This window comes from Neomonachus schauinslandi, chromosome 4, assembly GCF_002201575.2.
Source record: "Neomonachus schauinslandi chromosome 4, ASM220157v2, whole genome shotgun sequence".
Taxonomy (NCBI): Eukaryota; Metazoa; Chordata; class Mammalia; order Carnivora; family Phocidae; genus Neomonachus; species Neomonachus schauinslandi.
The window spans coordinates 162,049,673-162,071,614 of record NC_058406.1 but is presented as its reverse complement, the minus strand read 5'-3'; the positions used below and the strand labels follow the sequence as shown (position 1 = coordinate 162,071,614).

The 21,942-nt window shown below is 34.3% G+C and overlaps 1 protein-coding gene across 3 annotated transcripts in view; it reads left to right on the top strand.

Moving 5' to 3' along the window:
* The window catches only part of CSMD3 (CUB and Sushi multiple domains 3), a 1,204,765-nt gene that overhangs the window by 885,460 nt on the left and 297,363 nt on the right, over positions 1-21,942 (top strand). For all 3 annotated transcript variants that reach the window (XM_044914284.1, XM_021688378.1, XM_021688377.1), the window contains 2 exons: positions 6,307-6,463; positions 20,729-20,920. In XM_044914284.1, coding sequence (XP_044770219.1) covers positions 6,307-6,463; positions 20,729-20,920 — 349 coding nt within the window. The remainder of the gene's footprint in view (positions 1-6,306; positions 6,464-20,728; positions 20,921-21,942) is intronic.

Here is a 21,942-nt window from a genome sequence, read left to right as displayed (position 1 = left end):
GTATGTATGGTTATATATATTCACCAATTCTATTTGTCTGAGAGCTGGTTGTTAAACATTTTCTAGCACACCAGAGATCTCATATGTCCACCATACATATCTACCAACTTTGCTTGTTCACTCGTAATCCTTTGCTATCTCTTCCTCCAAAAGCACTCTCTAAATATTTATTTGTCGAGAGTGCTATATTAGACCTCATAAAACCCTTCATTCTTTCCCATACTGAGTATAACAGAAGTGAAATGATTTGTGACAGGCCATACAACTTTAAAGGTAGAATTGGGACTTCAACTCTGTTATATAATCACAAAGTTAAACCTCCTGAAAAGCTCACTCTTCATTGTGTCCCAAACTCCTTTACTAAAATATATTAGCTCTTATAATTGAATACACATTATATGGCTATTTTAAAGACATAAATATTTTATTTTGAACAAAAGTTCTCTGCTCTGTTTCATTTTATTTTGGAGAGAGCATAAGGTTTAGAACATTGTCCTTTTTTATCAATCATTGTAAAAATTATTCTTTTTTATTTTTTATTCAAACTTTGACATCTCACTCACCTTATTAGAAAAACTTTATTGGGGCGCCTGGGTGGCTCAGCCATTAAGCGTCTGCCTTTGGCTCAGGTCATGATCCCAGGGTCCTGGGATCGAGCCCCACATCGGGCTCCCTGCTTGGTGGGAAGCCTGCTTCTCCCTCTCCCCCTCCCACTGCTTGTGTTCCCTCTCTCGCTGTGTCTCTCTGTCAAATAAATAAAATCTTAAAAAAAAAAAAAAACTTTATTTAAATTTCCAAATCAACCTATAAAACAAGCAGCCAAAATGAAAATTCTAATATTCATGAGTGGGAATAATTTGCAGGTTTGTGTGATTATACATATGTACATGTGTGATTTCTCTTTTTTGATTTTATTTTCTATGTACTTTCTGCTCTTGGGTTCAGATAACATCTGACTTGCTAATTCATTAGAGGAATGACTGAGATTATGCCTTCTAATCATGCATTTATTATAAACAAAAAACACAGTTTTGAGTGTTAATAAGCAGTTCATTATGATAGGGTTTGACCTTCCAAATCTAGGAGGGTCTGTACACCAAAACTAATTTCAGGCCCTGATCCATTATAAAAGGTTTGATAACTGAAACATGGCAACACTGAGTTCTAGTCTGTTCTATTATGAGACTACCAGGTTAATGGCAACCATTTGACAACTTAGAACCTCATCGAGGAGCTTAACTAACGTTACAAAAGCCCTCAGTGCCTTTCATATTAATTCTTAAATCAACTTGAAATTCTAAAATTTGACATTAAAGAGAGTCTTCATTATCTGAATTAGGTGCTAAGTAACTGAGAATATTTCAATGGGAAACACCAGAATCCTCTCCCTTCCAGCACAAAAAATATATTATACAGTTATCTTATTCTTTTTTAGATTTATAAATTTTTGAAAAACAAATAGGTGTTAAGACATATGCTGAAAATAATAATAATGAGCTAAAAAAAAGGAAAAAGGGAAAAGAAAATAGGCCCAAATAAATAAAAGCATGCTTAATAATCCTGACTTTAATCAGAACAGAAATATGAAAAGTAATGATCTCAAATAAAAGTTTTATGGGTAAGACCCAATATAATCACTCTGTACTGTAAATTTACTTTTTTTAAAAGATTTTATTCATCTATTTGAGAGAGAGAGATAGTATGAGGAGAGGGGTGGAGGGAGAAGGAGAGCGGGGAGCCTGATGCTGGGCTTGATCCCAGGACCCCAAGATCATGACCTGAGCCAAAGGGAGACTGAGGCACCCAGGTACTCCTGAAAATTTACTTTTAAATGAAATGTACATTTTGTTCGTTTTATTTTTTTAATTTATATACGTGCATCCATGTCCACTTCCAAAGTAATTTGCCTTTGGCTACACTGCTTTGTCATTTCTTATTACCTTTATACTTCCATACGTGTTTGAATACATTTGAAGGATTTTATTTACAAGTTAAATAGCATTGGCTTGATCATTACTGTAAAACTCTTCTCTCTTTAAAGATTTGCTAATTAACACCTGCTTTTCATCTTGATTTAATAACTCTATACATGCTTCCAAAATTTCATAGTTGAATTATCACACTTCATTTTACTTTTATGATTATAGTGGTGTTTCTGTGTTATTTGTTTTCTACCTCTTGACTTTACATTGTTAAATAAACTGTAGTTAATGAATTTTGGTGCTGAATTAGATCCTTCCTGCTGGGTTTAAGATGTATATATATTTTTTAGTATTAGCCCTTTTCATTCTTTTTCTTTCAATCATTATTTTTAAAATGATGTATTAAAGACAGTTTCTTTTGGAAAAGAAAAAAGTATGCTTCTCACTTAAAAAGTAGAAAGACACAATGTAAATGTCTTTCTGGGGACAGACGATATTTTTTAAATTCCCTTCATTTTAAGAATGATGTCTTGATTTTTTTAAATTTTATTCCCAGCACCTAATACTGTGCATAGAACTAAATACGAGTTGAATTATTTTGTTACTTTTTTAACATTGTTACATAAAAAATGATTTTCATGTGTAAAGTGAGGTTTCTCCTATGATTCAACTCTTTTTTTGTTTTATTACCACTGAAAATTTAAGAAAACATTAGGAGAGACTTTTAAAAAAATTAAAAACAGAATTCAAGAACCAATTTCTGTTTACTCATTGACATCAATTAGTTGTTTAATTTATATCGCCCCTTTATTTGGCTATTTTTGAGAAATGAAGTCCCTACAGTGTATCCATGCATAAAAGCAGAACTAGTTGAACCCAAGAAACAATTATTTATATTTAACATAAGAATGAAGTTACATGCTGGTGAAAAGAAGGGAAATAAAAGGAAAATATTCTTTGGGGTTACCTAGACAATATTAACCACAAATAAGATCCACTGAATTTGCTGGTTAAATGGTTTGTTTGTGAACTTATAGCTCTAAACTTAAAACTTATGACCTATATTATATAGATAGTCATAAAATAAATGTATTCAAAAGCAGTTTCTGAGAATATTGAACATTTGAAACTCACAGACACAAAAGGGTTTTCCAGCAAGCGTGTTGCCTTGTCTCTGAATTATCACTGGTGACTACTATTCTTAAGAAATCAAAAGTTTACTCTTATGTAATCAAAAAACAAAATTCCTGCGCTAACAAACCTCAACATTTGGTTAAGCTTTGTTGAAGATAAATAACTTCTTGCTGATAACTAAAACAGAAACTTACTTGTCCGGTAAGTTCCACCAGGGTGTTCAAGGTACTCCTGTATAATTTTAGGAAATTTGTCCATGCAGCCCTCTGTCTAGTGCTTTAAACAGTCAACCCACTTTTTTTTTATTGTTGTTTTTTTTGTTTATAATTGACAGAAAAACCTTTCAAAAGAAGGGAGAGAACAGTAAAATGTTTTATTTTAGGAATTCCATGACCATGTTGGCTTGAGTTCAGCTCTCAACCTTCTCCCTCTATTTCTACCTCCCTCTCTAATTTATTGCTAATACAATAAATAAGCTGGTGGAGCCTGGAGGTGCCTATGAAGCTGCAGATTCCCTCAATGACATAGGGAAAGGGCAGAAGGTCCTGGTAATAGAGACTTCAAAATTCCTGTGCAGAAAAGGCATAGGGTAATGTGGTTTGAAGAGGACCCCAGGGGCCCTGAACACAAGCTACATTTTTATAGAATGTTAAACAAAATTTTATCTCTAGTCTTTATAACACTTAAATCCTATATCAATAATGAGGAAATAAAATCCTATAAATAGCAAAAGATACATAAATACATACTTAAGGGGAATTCAGTAACGGAGGGAAGAAAGACCAAATTAAATGCATGGAGCAGGTGGTATACATTGAATTCAAACTGTGGGAACATTAAGAGAAATTTGAAAATAAATTTAAAATTTTTGAAAAAATCTTAAGATTATGCAATTAGAGTGCTGAGAGAGAAGAGAGACTTTCTAAAGCTTGACCAATGATTTTAAAATTTAAGATTTTAAATAATTTTTTATAGCTTTTATTTATTTAATTGCCAGAGAAAGATAGAGCTCAAGCAGGGGGAGAGTGGCAGGCAGAGGGAGAAGCAGGCTTTCCACCCAGCAAGGAGCCCAACACAGGACTTGATGCCAGGACCCTGGGATCATGACCTGAGCCGAAGGCAGGCACCCAATGGACTGAGCCACCCAGGCATCCCTAAAATTTAAGATTTTAACAGAAGCCCTAAAAAGAGATTAGTCACTGCTGAAAATCTAATTGTTCATGTGGAAGATCCAGTGGAAGATTGTTTACAACACAGAGGGAAAGATAGATGCGAAGAGAAAAGATAGGAGAATTACAATACAGTTTTGGAGACTTAACATACAAGTAATAGGCATTCTAGGTGGAAAATAAAAGGATCATATAAATAAGGAGTAATTAAATAAACAAAAACTCAAAGATAGTTTCTTGAGTTGAAAAAATCTTAAGCCTGTAAATAAAAAAGTCTCGTTATTTTATTTGAATAATCCAGATATTAGAAATATAATGAAAGTTTCCCAATCTGTTTTATTAAGTTAACATAAATTGAATACTAAAACCTGATAAAGAAGGGCACATGGGTGGCTCAGTCGTTAAGCGTCTGCCTTCCGCTCAGGTCATGGTCCCAGGGTCCTGGGATTGAGGCCCGCATTGAGCCCCGTATTGGGCTCCCTGCTCGGCGGGAAGCCTGCTTCTCCCCCTCTGACTCCCCCTGCTTGTGTTCCCTCTCTCGCTGTGTCTCTGTCAAATAAATAAATAAAAATCTTAAAAAAAAAAAACCTGATAAAGATTTGAAAAAAAGAAAAAATATAAAAACTACACAAGAATTTTCATTTATAAATTATAGAAAACATTCTACATAGATTATAAAATTAAACCCAAAAATTTAGCCCAAGAAAATTCTATCATGCAGATTAGCATAATAATAATGAAAATTTCCATTGCATACCATCTAACTGCTTTCTTTTACATGACATGAACATGAACATGATGAATACCACTTTGGGGGAACACTGGTATTACGGCAAGGTCACTGGTTTAGGAGTTCAGCAACATAATCTTTACACTAATACCAGTTAGAAGTAAAGCAGTTTCAGGAAGGAGATAAGTAACTTTGAGCAGCATTTCTCAACTTTTTCCATTCATTATCATTCATCGAATGAGCCCCCAACCCCATGAAACTAAATATTATAGAATAAAATTGGTCAGATAGAGTGATCTTTGTAGCCTACCAATCATTGTAGTACATAAGACTTCATCACAAGCAAGAACCAATTTTCACTGCCTTGGGGGAGTGGGGCGTAAGTGCTCCATTGAAAATTCATGCCTAAAGGCAAAAGAATGGTAACATGCAATGTTGGTAAACCTTCCACTTAATTTCTGTATACTTTTTTGGAAATAATATGGCTATATCTGAACATTTTAGCTCAGAAATCCCATATATTGGAAACTTCCTTATGAAAATACAAGTACCAAAAAAATGCGAGGTATATGTAAAAGGTGTTTATTTCAGTATTGCTCTTAGGAACAAAAAACTTGAATTTATTAATATGGGAATGATAGTTGGGGTAGTGTCACTGTGTGAAATATTGCACAGCTCTCAAAAGGCAGAATCTGTATCTACTGACCTGGAGAGATGTCTATAATGAACTGATAAAAGAAAAGCAAATTAGGATATAATGAGAAGTTACAACTTCAGAAGAATGAGATTTACATGGGGATGCTTGAGACTCATCAGTCTTGTTTTGTGTGTTTTTGTCTTGTTAAATTAGTTTCTAAAAGCATTTGGTACTCAGTATTTTTTACATGTCAAAAATGGATTAAGTTAAAGGAAATCGGTAAATTATAGAAATTGCAAAAGAAGCAAGTATATTTTATATTAATTATGTTATTAGAAAAACAGGTACTTGACCCTCTTGAGCAAGTTGCAGAAAAACAACCAATCAACCTTGGAAACCAGTCTTTCTGTAGATATCCTCAATTTGAAATGCCTGCCATAAAAAAAAAAAGCATTATATTTATAATAAGACCAATAGTTATATAATATGAGTACTTAAGGCATACTGAGCTTGGAATTTTAAAATTATCCATGTGGATTCTAACTTTCTTAGCTTGATATATGTAGGAATTAATATATGTAATTGTCCTTGGGGAACATGAGTGATCTGATTTAGGAAGAATACGATAATTTCCTCTTCTTCATAAGTATAAACACATGATTGGAATTGGTTTTTACTGGCACGTTTACATTTTTAATTATAAATGTTTTGCAGATTTATGATGGAAAAGATAAAACGACTCATCTACTAGGTGCATTTACTGGAGCATCTATGAGAGGATTGACACTTAGCAGTACTTCAAATCAGCTCTGGCTAGAATTTAATTCTGATTCTGAAGGGACAGATGAAGGTTTTCAACTTGTCTATACCAGTAAGTATTTTGGAAGAAAAAAAAATGACCAAACACTGAGGCTGAGTATTTATTAAATAATTGCAATTTACCGGATGAAATAATACCCAACATTTGATCGTGAATTTGAAGTGTAAAACTACCTTCTATATATATAATTTTATTTGACCTTAACAACAATTCCATAAATTACGGGTATTCTAACTGTTGGAATTTCACATTAAAACAGCTAAGGTTCAGAATGGTTAAGTAATTTGTGGCTTATTTATTTACGTATTTTTAAAATAGCAGTATTCTCCCCATCCAATATTTTAAAAATATAATTTATTTTTTTAATAGATGAAAATTCAGTGTTTGCAATGTGTGTAGTTATATTGGACAGTCATTAACGATAACTGGATGGTTTCAGATGAGTGTACATTAGAGTTAAGTTTTTATTTTGTTTTGCTTTTTGTTGAATTGATTTATTAAAAATAAATTCATACAGAACTATTGCATTATACTTCAGTTGGCTATTCTGACAATTAAACAAGTAGGAGTTCAAAGACTGAGAACCATGGGCTGATGGATTATATCAATTGTTAAATGAATTAACTGAATTTATTTTACCAGTGTCATAATATAGGAAACAGACTTATTATGTCTATCAATAAATTATATTCAAGTAATATATCTATTGAGTTTCTACTCTGTAAGACAGTACACTAAGAAAGATAGTACACTAAGAAAGTAAAGCTCATGTAAAACTGGCAGTGTGTTTAACAAATTAAGAATCAGATCAAATCAGTTCTTGGAAGTGCAGAATGGTCATTTAATTTAGGAAAATCAACTAAGCAACAACATTCAGAAATCTTTACTTTTAGCATATTTGAAAAAGATCTAATGACCCCTATAAATTTTCTCAAGAAGTCAGATGAATGGAAACTATTACAGAAACTGGAAAATTAAAATTATTACAGTATCAAAGATATGGGATCCTGAAGGGAATTTGAATCAAATTATTGTTTGTGAAAATATTCTTTCTTAATGATATGAGAAGTAGGAGACAAGAGAGTATATTATATTAAAATTGCATTATATTTAAAAATCTGATGCATATAAGTAAGAGATTACTCTTGCTCCCTGTTTATTTCAAGGCTTTTTTCTACTGTGCTAGAATTGTTACATCATTATCATAACAAAACCTAAATTAACAAAATGAATGTTCAATTCATATTTTTAAATCCTGAGAACTGTTGTGTACAATGCAATTTTTTATGAAGTACTTCCAAAGACAAATGAAAATCCAAGCAAATTGTGTTTACAGATATTACTATGTATATCACGTAGTATGTTGTCCATACTACGTGATATACTAAAAGTAATAGTATTGACAATTATTGCTCAAATATAATTGGTGTGATCTGCTCAGAAGGGCACATTTTTTCAATCTGCTTTTCTCTGCCCCTTTCTCTGTTTTGTAACAGAGTTGCTGACATTTTTCAAGTCATGGCTCACTGTTTACATAATGATCTTTCTTTGCTCTGCATCATTTTGCATTTCTCCTCATCTAAAATGTTAATGGGTGTCATAGGGAAAAAACCTAGATTTCCTTTCTGGATATTTAAATTCTATGTAACGTGAAATTATTGGTGCAAAGATGTTAGACATTGTAGGACATACCTGCATTTAAAATTGTGTGGGGTGGTTAGGTGTCTAGAATGAGTCAAATCATTGATCTTATTGTCATTGGTATGAGCTCCTACATGTCAAAAGAGACATCTTAAAAAGCAAATATTTGAAATCACTCCTCTTTTCTTAATGACTCTAGTTGTTCATTATAGCATGTGTGTCATTATGAAGATGGAAAGCTGTAGAATGGGGAAGAGAATATAAAAGCAATTTTTTTTTTAAAGCGTAGATATACATCTATAAATATTTTTCAGTCTCAAAACTGAAACTAAAATGTTTCCGTCTCAGATCTGGAACTGAAATGTATAGCCTACTTCCAAGTTGTGATATCGGTGGATATCACCAGGTCAGTGAAGGGTCCTCTGATTTTCTGAATCAACAGCGGTGTTCTGAGCCCCTTTTGGGGAGGGTCCTGGAATTAGTAACACATCTGTCCTTAACTGTATTTGTTCCAAGGGGTTACTTCTGATTTTGACAATGGCAATCTTTCTCCATATCTGCATTATCTTAATAGCTAACCCCAGATTTCCTAGCTTTTATGGTAACTTATTCCCACCCTCCAAATACGTTTTTGTTTCCAACCATAGCACCCATGCCAGGCTGCTTTCTCTTACAGGTTAACAATTGTTATTGGTGTGCCCCCCCAAACCGAAGCATCAACTGAGCCTTTGAACTTTAAGACTCATCTTTGATCTTTTCCCACTGATGCTTACTTACCCTGACTCCTTCAGTCAGAGCTAGCTTACTTTTTAACATTTCATTTGCAGAAGTTTCTGTTCTCAACTAATAGAAGTTATCACACTGTACTGTCGTTACACTTTTTTGCAAACATATTGTGCATACTTCTTCAGGGGGCCATTTCCTCTCTTCATGTCTTTAGTCAGTTTTAGTTCAATTGCATCTCTTTAAATATTCTTAGTAAATTAACATGTGGTCTGAATACCGATTTTATAAAATGCCTTTGTGTTACAGAAGAAGATTCTACAAGGGCACATATTTTAAATATTCATAAACTTCTTAGAGGCAGTAATTAATTTCTTAACATAAAAGAATTTGCTAAGGTGCCCAAACATGGGGGGAAATGTAAAAAACCATGTTTTTGTATATGAATTCTTGTATCTGGTTATTTCTAAATCTAATTCTACCCTGCCATTCTGTGTTGTGTCCCTCCTTACAATTATCCAAACTTAGCCTCTGAAACATCTGAGAGAACCCTTTGTGATGTAGAGGAGTTCCCAGGATTCCCATTAAGAGAATTAGAAACAGAAGAGAGAACAGTTGGCTCTAGGGCAGATCAAATAAGAATTCATAAATGGGATGGTATTAAAGGTTGGGTTGGTGGGTCGCAAAAAGAAATGGTGGGGAGTATACCAGGTAAAGAGAATAGGATAAAGAAAGGCACAGAGACTACTAGAAAGATCCTGTCAAGCACATTCAAGGCAAATACAGCAAATAATCCAATTCGGATTAATCCCATTTACCTAGCTCCTCACAATTCTAGCGTTAACACAAACAGGCCTTTTATGAGCAACCTTATCTAATGACAGGTATCTTATCCAATGATAGTCACTCTCTGTCTTTCTGTTGTCCATTTTGTTGCCTTGTGTGGTTGCCTGGTTATTTTCAGTTTTAGGTAGAGAGAAACACATTTGGCTGAGAAAAAAATGAGGAAATATTTTAGAACAGAACTTTTTAAGGCACATTTTATTTCAACTGTCTTATTGGCCCATTCATTATATAATCATTAAGAGTAGCAAATGGACCAGTGCAAACAGTAGTTGAGATGTTGTTTTTGGTTTCAAGTAATGGAAAACCTAGCCATAACTTAAATAACCAGGATTTATTTTTCTCATATAAGACAAAAGATGAGAAACAGGTAGGTAGGTTCTTGATTCAACTGTCCAACCTAGGCAACAAGTGTCCTGCCCCTAGCCCTCTTCTGTGGCATCCCTAGAGTGTTCATTTTTTGTCCTAATGCTTGTGATATGGTCACAAATTGCTACTTTAACTCCAGGCATGTTCAAGGCAGGGAGAAAGAGGGAACAGGTAGTGGCAACCACAAATGCTCCTTTATCAGGAATGAAGTTCTTCTGTCAGACATTCTCTTATCTCTGTGTTCAAAAATGAGCCATGTGGTTATACCTGGATTTCCCAGCAAGACAAGCTGGGAAATGAATTATTTGGCAGACTAAATAATTGACTTAGTGTTAGACCACCATGTTAGACTGCCTCACATGATTCTTTTACTGCTGGGAACAAAATCAGGTTGTTTGTGAGGAAGAAGAGAAGAGATATTGAGAATACAACTTATGGTGTCTACTACAATGTACAACTCTAACAGTTATTCCAAAAAAAAAATAATAAATCCATAGATGTTGCATCAAATATATGCCTCTGCGATTAATGGTATTATGGTATTATGGAAGCCCAGGCCCTTGGGTGTTTAGAAAGGAAAAGCATTTGGTTTACCCATTATTAATAATTTTAGCTCTACTACACTAAGAAGACAGTGAGCTTCTTTCACTCTTCTTCATCAATAAATAAATTATATACATACTTGTGAAAATGCTGCACCACACTTGAAGGGACAAACTCTCCCATTCCTTTATTTTTCTAAAGCAAATTAAATCTCTTCAGTCATTATCCATTAAGATAAACATAACAAAAACATAACATTAAGAATTGTCAAGAATAATCTTATTTAGCCTTTGTGGGGTTATCCTTCTCCCAGATAAGTTTCTCAGTCAGCTCTATCAAGTTTGACTAGAACAACTGAAACTTAGATAGCTACACTGTTTGAGTGTAAAATGGCATGATAAACTTGGTGAGACCTTGACTACCATTAGGGAATCAATCCCACTACTCAACCTCTCAGAATGGACTCCCTCTTAGATTCAGGCCCTTCTTCCATTCTTCTCAAATTAATGGCTATCATATGCTCTTGCCCTGGAGAAATCTGAAACTCATCCCAAATAAAGATATAGATGAAGCATATTTTTTATTTATTTATTTATTTTTTAAATTTTTAAATTTTTTATTTTTTTTAGATTTTACTTATTTGAGAGAGAGAGAGACAGAGATAGTGAGAGAGAGCACAAGTGGGGAGGAGAGGGAGAAGCAGGCTCCCCGCATAGCAAGGAGCCTGATGCGGGACTCGATCCCAGGACCCCAGGATCATGACCTGAGCCGAGGGCAGACGCTTAACCAACTGAGCCACCCAGGCGCCCTGAAGCATATTTTTTAATACAAATTAGTCAACAATTTCCCTGTGACCCCTAAAGGCATAGCTGCATTTCCTAGAGGGAATGGGGGAGTAAAGAGAGAGAAAACTACCATCTCCTTCTAAAGTTGGAAGAACAGATCAGAAATTAAGATATCATTATAGTATCCTTCTTAAAGTATCACTCTGTTCTGGATCACTCTGTAATAGAACTCAGCAAAACCTGATAGGATAACCTCACCAGACTTCTTCAGCCCCTCAATGCACATTTCAAGAAGGCAGTTGTAAAGCCAGTGTCTTTCACTGAATCTCTCTCACTGAAGGCTAAGTTGTAGAAATGTCATTTCTATTTGGTCATATGTCTTATCTTCCCTTTTATTCCTGTACTGGAATTATATTTATTATGGAATCATAGTTTGTCTTTCCCCTCTGGAATGTTTTATGCCCTGGAGATAAAGAGAACAGTGAATATACAAAGTTCCTGCTCATATGGAGCTAATTTTTAGTGGAACAAGACAGAAAAGAAAGACAAGAACAAAGGATAAGAGACTGCTAACTGAGCAATAGGAAAGATAATATAGGAGATGGGGCTACTGTAGCTAGTTGGTTCAGGGACTCCATCTCAGAAGAGGTATTACTTGAGTTGATTTTGGAATTGTAAGAAAGGACAACCAGAGACAGATCTGTGGGCATAGGGTGCCAGGCAGATAGAGCATTAAGTGCAAAGGCCCCAGAGAGACCTGAGCTTAAGTTGTGTGGGTAGAACTGAATGAGCAAGGAGAATGGGACAAAATGAAAACGTGGAAGCTAGGCAGGGGTGAGGTGGACTATAGTGAGGGGTTGAGTTTTACCTAATAGGTACAGAAAGACCTTTCAACACTAGCATATCTTTAAATATTAGAGTTAAAAATAACAGCTAGCATTTATCTACTCTCTACTAGGTATAAGGTATAACCCTATGAGGAAGATACTATTATCCCCAGTTAGAAGAAGAGGAAAACAAAGCACAGAAGAGTTATGCTACTTGCCCAAGGTTACAAAGCTATCAAGTACAGATACGGAAATTGAGCTGAAGGGCTCTGCCTCTTAATCACCGTACTATATTATCTCCAACCCAAGTTTGGGATGTTTTATATTTGAAATTCCATGGATTAATTATTTTTTTTATTGTTGATGTAAATGTAAAAACAAATAATATTTTAAAAAGTAAATGCATCTAAAACTAATGATGTAATGTATGGGGATTAACATAAGAATAAAAAAAAAAAAGTAAATGCAATTATTTCCAAAGACACTTTCATCATTTTATGCCTGAGAATCGGAACGCTTTCTTACTGGCTAAACTTACAATCAGGGAATACCTTAGACCTACTGTCTTTTATGTTGTTGTGTAGTCTTTAAACTTAATGTCTTGAAGTAATGCTTCATTGCAGATTCTTTTAGCTCTATTCATTTGTAGTTCTCCCACTTTCATTCAGTAGAAAGTGATTAGGTATTTTAAACAACCATCCATTACAGAGCTAAATCGCACCTTTTTGATGGATTATAGCATTGTCTTCTCAAAAGTTGATCTGGTAAATGGCCATGATGCCCAGACATTAGACACTATCTCTGGACCTCTTGTTATCACCTCTGCACATTTAATTTGCTAAAAAGCACATTGGAGAAATGTTCATTATCCCAAGGGAAAAAGTTCGGCTATATTTGGACCCTTTTAGCCTCCCAGTCTTGTTGCTTGAAATGATTCAGTAATCCACATGGAACATGCACATTTCAAATTTTATATTCAAATTAATGATGGGCATTAGCTCATTTGTGATGCCTTTTCTTGTGTACTAACCTTATAAATATATAATAAATTATCCTTATATAAACTCTCTAATTACTAGTATGTTGTTGGCAGTGTTAATCATGAAAAATAATCAGATGACTTATTGACTCTAACTTTATTCTTTGGATATAGTTTATTTAATGCAAATGCAAGTAGAGAATAAATAAATTACAAGGGAGCAACAAAGTTACTCCATGTTGTTCTGTGTCCCATAAACACTTAACAGATGCATTTGGCATTTCTTCTACTCATTAAAACTTGGAATTAACCAGGTAATAAAGGAAGTACTGACTAATGCTGCATTATGTAATATAAGGGTATTAAAGAAATATTTCTTGATTATCTGTCACTTACATAGATAATATTAGATAGTTCTTCATAATAAAATAACAAAATAGTCACTGTCATTTTTATAACTTTGACATCCCAAAAGCTTTGTAAGGTTTGAACTTAAATATATAAAGACCTACTAATATACTCCTTACATAAAAATTAATTTCTTGGGGATTGAAAACTTACATGGGAGTATAAAAACATTAAAATATTTAGGAATAAGGGGCACCTGGGTGGCTCAGTCGGTTAAGCATCTGACCTTCGGCTCAGGTCAGGATCCCTGGTCCTGGGATAAGCCCCTCTTCAGGGCTGCTTCTCCCTCTCCCTCTTCCCGCCCCGACTTGTGCTCTCTCTCACTATCTCTTTCTCTCAAATAAATCTTTACAAAAATAAATAAAATAAAATATTTAGGGAAAAAAGTGTGTCCTAGAACAGCGGTGTCTTTAAGGTGGAGTAAGATTTCTAAAACAAGATATACAAGCAAAAACCTGCCAATAATCAGTAGCATCTCTGCCCTTCTAAGCACTTCCCTGAAGTGTAGAGACTAAAAACCTGGCAACTGTATTTCCCATACTCTGGCCAGCGAAGATCTCTACTTAGATTCTGCCGGTTAAATGCAGTCCTGTGAGAGCCGAGAGGTGGAACGGATGGAGAAGCCATTATTATTGTCTATCGGTGTAGCAGGTGGGAGTGTGAGGCTGACAGGTGGTTTTATGTGGCAGCAGCTTCCCTGAACTCCAAGATGTCCTGAAAGCCAGCAGTGGTCTTCTGACCATCACTCTGTCTGCATTTCTTGTATTTTCCCTCAATACAAGAGGAATAAAGATGTACCTACTTCTTGTATGGAATCTTAGCAATTCAAAATGTCTAAGTGCCTTCTATTTTCCTGACCAAACCCCAGTCAACATTTATTTTTTTAAATGCCTCTATAACAAAACACCCCATGAACAAAGTAGAAAGATGAGACATTTTTAGGAAATATTTACAATATATGTAACAGAAAAACATAAACTCTATAGAAAGGAATCCTATAAATTAATAGGAAAATGAAAAGAAAATTTCACACGAAAGTAGCCTCAGGTAGGCAGCAAGCAAACAAAAAAAATGCTTAATAGAAATTGAAAAAAAAAAACCTAAAATAATACGTTATTACATATTCATGAAGTTAGTAAAAATTAAAATGCTCTACAATACTAAATGCTGATGGCAATTTGAAGAACATGAAACTCTTTTAACTTTGGGGAATGCAAGTTGGTAAAGTCACCTAGGAGAGTAATTTGGCAATATCTAGTAAAATTCCATTCCTAGATGTATCTAGAATACAGCAACTCTACAGTTTGGCCAAATACAAAATGGCTGATAGTTAAAAATTAATGTTCAGACAAAGCTGAATCTCACCATCCCAGAATGATGTACAAGTGTATGATGTGCAAGACACAAACTAGCCTATTTAAAAATATCACTCACATTTTCATGCCCAACAGATTAAAATATAGGAAAGTCTGTGAGTAATGTTTTCTACTCAGAACTTTATACATAGGATTTAGACCATCAGAAATTAAAAAAAAAAATTATTTACCGTATCTCTTATTCCTCCAGTTCGAAATGCGTATCAATCATTTCCACAAACTTTTGCTTGTTGAAATGTTTTACTTCTATATACTGAAAACTGTAAGGATCGTCTTCTTAAACCATTCTTATAAAGTTTGTGGTTTCAAAGTTTGATGTGTTTCACAGAGTTTGACTAGTGAGGAATAAGTTGTGCCTTTTTTTTCATTAGTTTGACTAGTGAGAAAAAAGGAATGTGTAGTCATTTAATACTTTCTTCTCTTTATTCCTATTATATTCTTTATTATGTCTGAATCAAAGAGGATTATCACAGCTGTTGTGCATGACTGTGGACAATTTCCTGCTTGTGAATTTTATTCATATTTTTTCCACGCTTGCAAATTTTAGAGTGGCAAAATTGACATTCTACTTTGTATACATCTTCATTTAAATATAAAGAATTCTAAAATGAGGTGATTTCTTGCAAGATTCATGGCCTAAGTAGAATTTAGTAATCAAACATTAAATACAATTCTTATAGATTATTCTACTAAATATTATGAACCAAATCCATCAAAGAATTCAATAGAGATTAAAATGATAGGATAGGGGCGCCTGGGTGGCTCAGTTGGTTAAGCGACTGCCTTCGGCTCAGGTCATGATCCTGGAGTCCCTGGATCGAGTCCCGCATTGGGCTCCCTGCTTGGCAGGGAGTCTGCTTTGCCCTCTGACCCTATCCCCTCTCATGTGTTCTTTCTCGCTCATTCTCTCTCTCTCAAATAAATAAAATCTTAAAAAAAAAAAGCACTTAAAAAAATGATAGGATAATCTAATCTTTGTTTCCTTGCATTATTATTTAAAATTTGATGCTTTTAGTTTCAGAAAGGATGTGATTCTTTACTGTATTTAGCCAACATGCTTTCTCAGTTCCCTTATTAACAACCTATTTCCTTTCTATTTAACAACTTGAAAGTTCTTAGTTTTGGTCTATACATCTAACATATCTACATTCACCATTAAATACTCTAAAATGTAACTTTTACAATATTAAGTACATATTTACATTTTAACTGAATTTCAAAAAAATAAAGCATATAAAGGTCTTCTTGGTTTAAGTTCCATCAGAAATGCTGACTTACATTCAAAGCTTGAGTTTTCAAATATTTATATTGTAAGCCATCTGCCTTATTGTATTACTGTTCTGCTGACCATGTGACATTACCCCATGTGAATACATAGCCATTGCTCATAAACAAACTGCACAGAATTATGTTGAGGTAGGAATTCAACTAACTTTCAGTAGGCCAAGGCAGAAGTTTAAAAGCAGATTAGCAGATTTTGATGGAATCTTAGGACAAAATGAACTCTGGATCCCTACATGGGTTAGTAATGTGCAAAAGGAGACAAAAAAATACAGCCTTTTTGTAGCAGGGAATAATTGAAAATAATGTAAATGCTCATCAGTTGGAAAATAAATAAATCAATTTTGGAGTATGTTACTAATGGAATACCACAGAGTAGTTAAAATGAATAAAATGTGTATGTGTGATGTGTGTGTGTGTGTGTATAAAGGTTAAAATATAATGCTGCGCAATAAATAAAGCCTCAGAAGAAATTTAAAAATAATTTTATAATTTATAAAATGTATAAATACTTACAGGATGCCTGGGTGGCTCAGTTTTAAGTGTCTGACTTTGGCTCAGGTTATGATCTCAGGGTCCTGGGATGCAGCCCCAGGTCCAGGCTCCCTGCTCAGCGGGGAGTCTGATTGTCACTATCCCTCTATCCCTCCCCCTACTCATGCTCACATGCGCTCTCTCTCTTTACTCTCTCTCTCTGTTAAATAAAATTTTTAAAAATGTATAAGTGCGGGCGCCTGGGTGGCTCAGTTGGTTAAGCGACTGCCTTCGGCTCAGGTCATGATCCTGGAGTCCCGGGATCGAGTCCCGCATCGGGCTCCCTGCTCGGCAGGGAGTCTGCTTCTGCCTCTGACCCTCCCCCCTCTCATGTGCTCTCTGTCTCTCTCATTCTCTCTGTCTCAGATAAATAAATAAAATCTAAAAAAAAATGTATAAGTGCAAAACATACTACGTTGTTCATAGATATATAGATATGTGATAAAAATATAAAATAGGTGTGAGAATAATTTACTAATTCAGAATATTTGCTAGCTCTTGGTAGGGAATAATCAGAAAAGGACTGAGAGGAGAACAAAAAGGAGCTTTAACTTGTCTTATAATATTTATTTCTTAATAATAATATGTGAATATGAATCAATTAATATGAATATTAATCTGAAAACTAATCTGAAATAATATTAATATTAATCTGAAGCCACTATGATACTAGAATCTGATAGAGCCAAATGGTAAAGTTGTTATGTTATTCTTGGTATTCTTTTGTGGGTTTCAAATAATGACTTAAAAATAAATTAGAAATCCTTATGCTAATGGTGGCAGGAAAGGAATTAAATCTCAGTTTAAAAGTCATTCATTAGGTCAAAAGGATTTAGGTAGTGGGGATTTTCAGTTCATTTTGTGCTCTAGAAATTTCCATTTCATCAGAGTATCAAATTTCAGGAGGAATGGTGAATATTTACACTATATGGGATTTTTCATACACATCTTTATTTAATTGTCAGTTTCAAGTATTTGAGCTTTTCAATGAAAAGACTGGCAGCTGAATGTTTCCATAAAGATAAGACAGATCTGAATATTTATGAATAAGCAACAATAATTCTACCAAATTGGACTAAATTATGTTGTGCTTTGTAGCTTATATACTATTGTCCATGTGCATTTTTATCTACAATGCAAAGTATTATAAATTATCTTAATTTACAAAGAATATCTCCATTTTACCTCATCACCAGCAATTGCCAACCACATTTACAGAACATTCAAATTAAGGAAGGATGAATTTGGTAATAAACCTTGAAAAAGGAGCTTGACTTCCATTTTTATTTTGATAAATGGTATATGATAAAACTGAGAAGTGGCAGCGTTTTGAATGATAAACTGAATATTATGTCTGGTGGAAGGCATAGAAACTTGTAATTTTTAAGTAAGGACACTTTAAATGTAGTATTAAGTATGCAGATCCATGCAAAGTAATGTGTCCTGAAAATTTAAAGTTACTACTTCTGCCATTTCTGCTTCTGTATTTGAAAGATTGATTTGCTTGATCATGTATCCTTTATATCTCATATTTGTCACAATTTGAGTTAACGACTTCTAACTTCTTGTTTAGTTCCGTTTCTGAAGCTGTTTACATTTACCTTATTTTAACATATTTTCACCCCAATGAAACTGCCACAAATTGATCTGTACAGGAAATTCCTGAAGATTTTTTTTAATTGTTTCATAAACTTCGGTTTCTCATCAGCATTATTTTAGTTCCTTTTTCAGTTGTCTCCTCAAGATAATTGCCTCTAAAAATCCACATTCATTCACAAAAATCTTTAAACACCTTCTATGTGCCAAGATTTGTGCTGGGAAGGCATTGTGGCAAAAGGGGGCAGGGGGATGAAATAATTCCACTCTCTAGAAAAACAAAGAAAAGAAGCAAATGGTTGTAAAATAATTAAAATGTGCAAAGTAATTCTTTGAGTGAGCAGGAAAAAAAAATGGCTAAGGCCCGAAAGAAGAAAGTAGGGAGGGTTTCTTATGTTCTCTGAGAGGTGATGTATCCCTCAATATACTGAAATTATCATATATATTCAATACTTGGAGATATGCAAGTTTTAGTGATTTAATATCTGTTTTGACGTTCTAGGAAGTCAGCCATGCAAATTCGTGGTTTGACATACTTGAGCTAATACGTGCTTTTTTGTTTTCTAGTTCAAATCTAGATTAATTTGGTCACAGATCTATGCCTATAAAAGAGATGCAAATCTTTTTGTTTATGATTTGCACACATAAAAGTTCTCTTTTTCTCCAACATTATTTGACTTGAAATCACAGATTTTCCAAACTCGTGAAGCTCTCTAGAATATTCTTTATAGTCCTCTAGTCTCAGAAGCTGTAACTGGTGCAAATCGCACCAAATTATCTTTGGCACATTCATTCTATTATTTATCTTACATTTATACACTCTGTAAGACACTAAAGACAAGAACTCCAGGGGCACCTGGGTGGCTCAGTAGGTTAAGTGTCTGCCTTCAGCTCAAGTCATGATCCCAGGGTCCTGGGAGTGAGCCCCATTGGCTCCCTGCTCAGCCGGGAATCTGCTTCTCTCTCTCCCTCTGACCCTCTTCTCGCTTACATGCTCTCTCTCTCTCAAATAAATAAATAAAATCTTAAAAAAAAAAAAAAGATGAGAACTCCATAGCTAAGGAGCCTAGATTTTGATTACTACAATCATGCTTGGTTTAAATCATGAAGTATCCTTTTCTAGTTCTTTCAGAATCTTAATAGTGAATTGTGCCATGATTGTTAGGTTTTTAATATTTGTTCTTGTTGACTTTATTCTACATATGCACACAAGGCCTTCTGGATCTAGACAGATGAACACTTATAATTTAAATAATATAATAATAATAACAGGGTGGCCCCCACTCTTGACCCAGTCCTTACCCCTGTAGTAACATGATGGAAATCAGATGGCAAAATCGACCTGAGTGGCCAGGGACAAGGGATGAAGAAAAATGGACTTGCTCTGTTTAAGGCAGCTGACTTCCCCTCCTCTCCCAAAAGGAGGGAAAAAGACACTTGCTGCTTGGAGATGGGATGGAAAGGATTCTGAGCTCTCATTTTAACCTCTGGAATGTAAATACATATCTCTAAGAGTCAGGTTAGCCTACTATGTCTCCTGTTATTATAACCTAGAGATGTCTGTAAGGCCCTGGGCTTCATTCTCCCTCAAAGTATAAACATTATCCCTCAAAGTAGAAACCTCCTCTGGAGCCAGGTAAAGCTCTCCGGCATTTTCTCACTTCTGGTATAGTTAGTTGTAAATTAACTTCTTCAGTGTTACTCTTACCTCAGGAAACCAAGTTTCCAGCAAAATTTATTCAGAAAGCCCAAACTGCTGAACACAAAAATAGTTTCTTTGCACCAGAGAATGATAACATGTAGCTTTGATACATTTTTGTTTTTGTTTTCCTGTGAGAATTTTTGAAAGCTATGTATTTTGGAGAGGGTAGAATATAGAAATTCATAGTTCTTTAAGCTGAATACTATTACTATATTACCTCTTGAAAAATTGTATTTTTAATATGAGACTATGATTTTCTTCCAATGTTATCAAAGTAAAGCAATCTACAGTTATATTTGCAAGGGACATACCTGTAACTTGGACAGTTATGATTTCACATGTTTTGTCTGAATTTTAAAATTTTGATGATATAATCCTAGTAGACACATTGGTCAGAATTTATTGCGAGCCATAATTCACTTGAGGTAAGCAAGAAACTTAGTGCTATAACAAGCCATGATACAGTTATCTAGACCATGGGGTATCGTTGCTAAAGTTCAAAATTACAATCACACAATAAAATTACAGCAAATTCTAATTTTCAAGGAAAAAAAACTCTTTATGGCTACTGAATACTATCAGAATTAAATATTGTTAGAGTAATACAGTTAGGAAAAAGTAGTAATTATGTTAAAAACAATAGAAGACTGTACAATTTTAAATCTTCCTGTTAAATGTTGCTTTTAATAATTTTGTATTCTTATCACAGGTTTTGAACTTTCACATTGTGAGGATCCTGGCATTCCACAATTTGGATACAAGATCAGTGACCAAGGCCACTTTGCCGGTAGCACTATTATATATGGATGCAATCCAGGCTACACTCTCCACGGCAGTAGCCTTCTCAAGTGCATGACAGGAGAGAGAAGGGCGTGGGACTATCCTCTGCCTTCCTGTATTGGTAGGATCCTCTTTTATATCTTCATAATTATTTCTGTAGAAGTGCTATCCATATGTGCTGTACCTTTTCAAATGATCTTATCTGTCCACCCACAACTCATACCTTAAATCATGAAGTGCACGAACTCATAGCTCACCTTTGTCAGAGGAAATGAATGGAAAGTGAAAGGGTCTTTTTCATAAGCTCATCGGTAAGTAAATTTTTTGTACAACGGGGATGAAGTCGTATGGAGTCATTTCAATTCTCGTCTCTTGATACAAGACTTAACTCACTACAAAAATATGTTAAGACTCTTATCATACACATTTACTGAATCACATTGATTAGATTTGTTTTAATAAACAAAATTATCACCTGTCCTGGTGTCAAGGTAGATTAAAAAACAATGAACTCTTCTTAATAACTTCAAAGGCTTTCTTTTTATATATACTTTTTCAAAAATCTAAGGAAGTAATAAGCTTTTCTGATGTGTGTGTAGCATAACATAATTAGCCAATTTCAATGAGAAGAAGCAAGTGATACCAGATATAGTGCCTACGAGAAGCTAGAGAATGGATCATGATCTCATTGTACAGCTGGAGTACTGCCAAATTATAGATCAATTAATGAATGGGTATGTGTGGGTAGGAGGGTGGATAGAAAAGTGTTGATAAAGATGCCAGTTTTGGAGTTTGTTTGTTTAGGGGTTTTTTTTTGGTTTTTGGTTTTTGTTTTCTTTCTGCTCCAAAGATCAAATAGATGTCTGGTTTGAATGCTAGGCCAACAAAAGGAAACATTTTAACAAAAAACATTGACTCCTTAATAGGGAACAAACATGCAGCTACTCTTTAGCCATTCTTATTTCTTGATCATATTTGTGGAGGCACAAATCCATTCTGCATCAGTCCCATATAAATAAAATCGACCTAAACTTTAAAAAAAAAAGGTAACCGCTTTATTAAGGTATAACTAATATCTAAATACTGTGCATATTTAATGTATATAAATTGATGAGTTTGGAAACTTAAACCTTTCAAATTTCT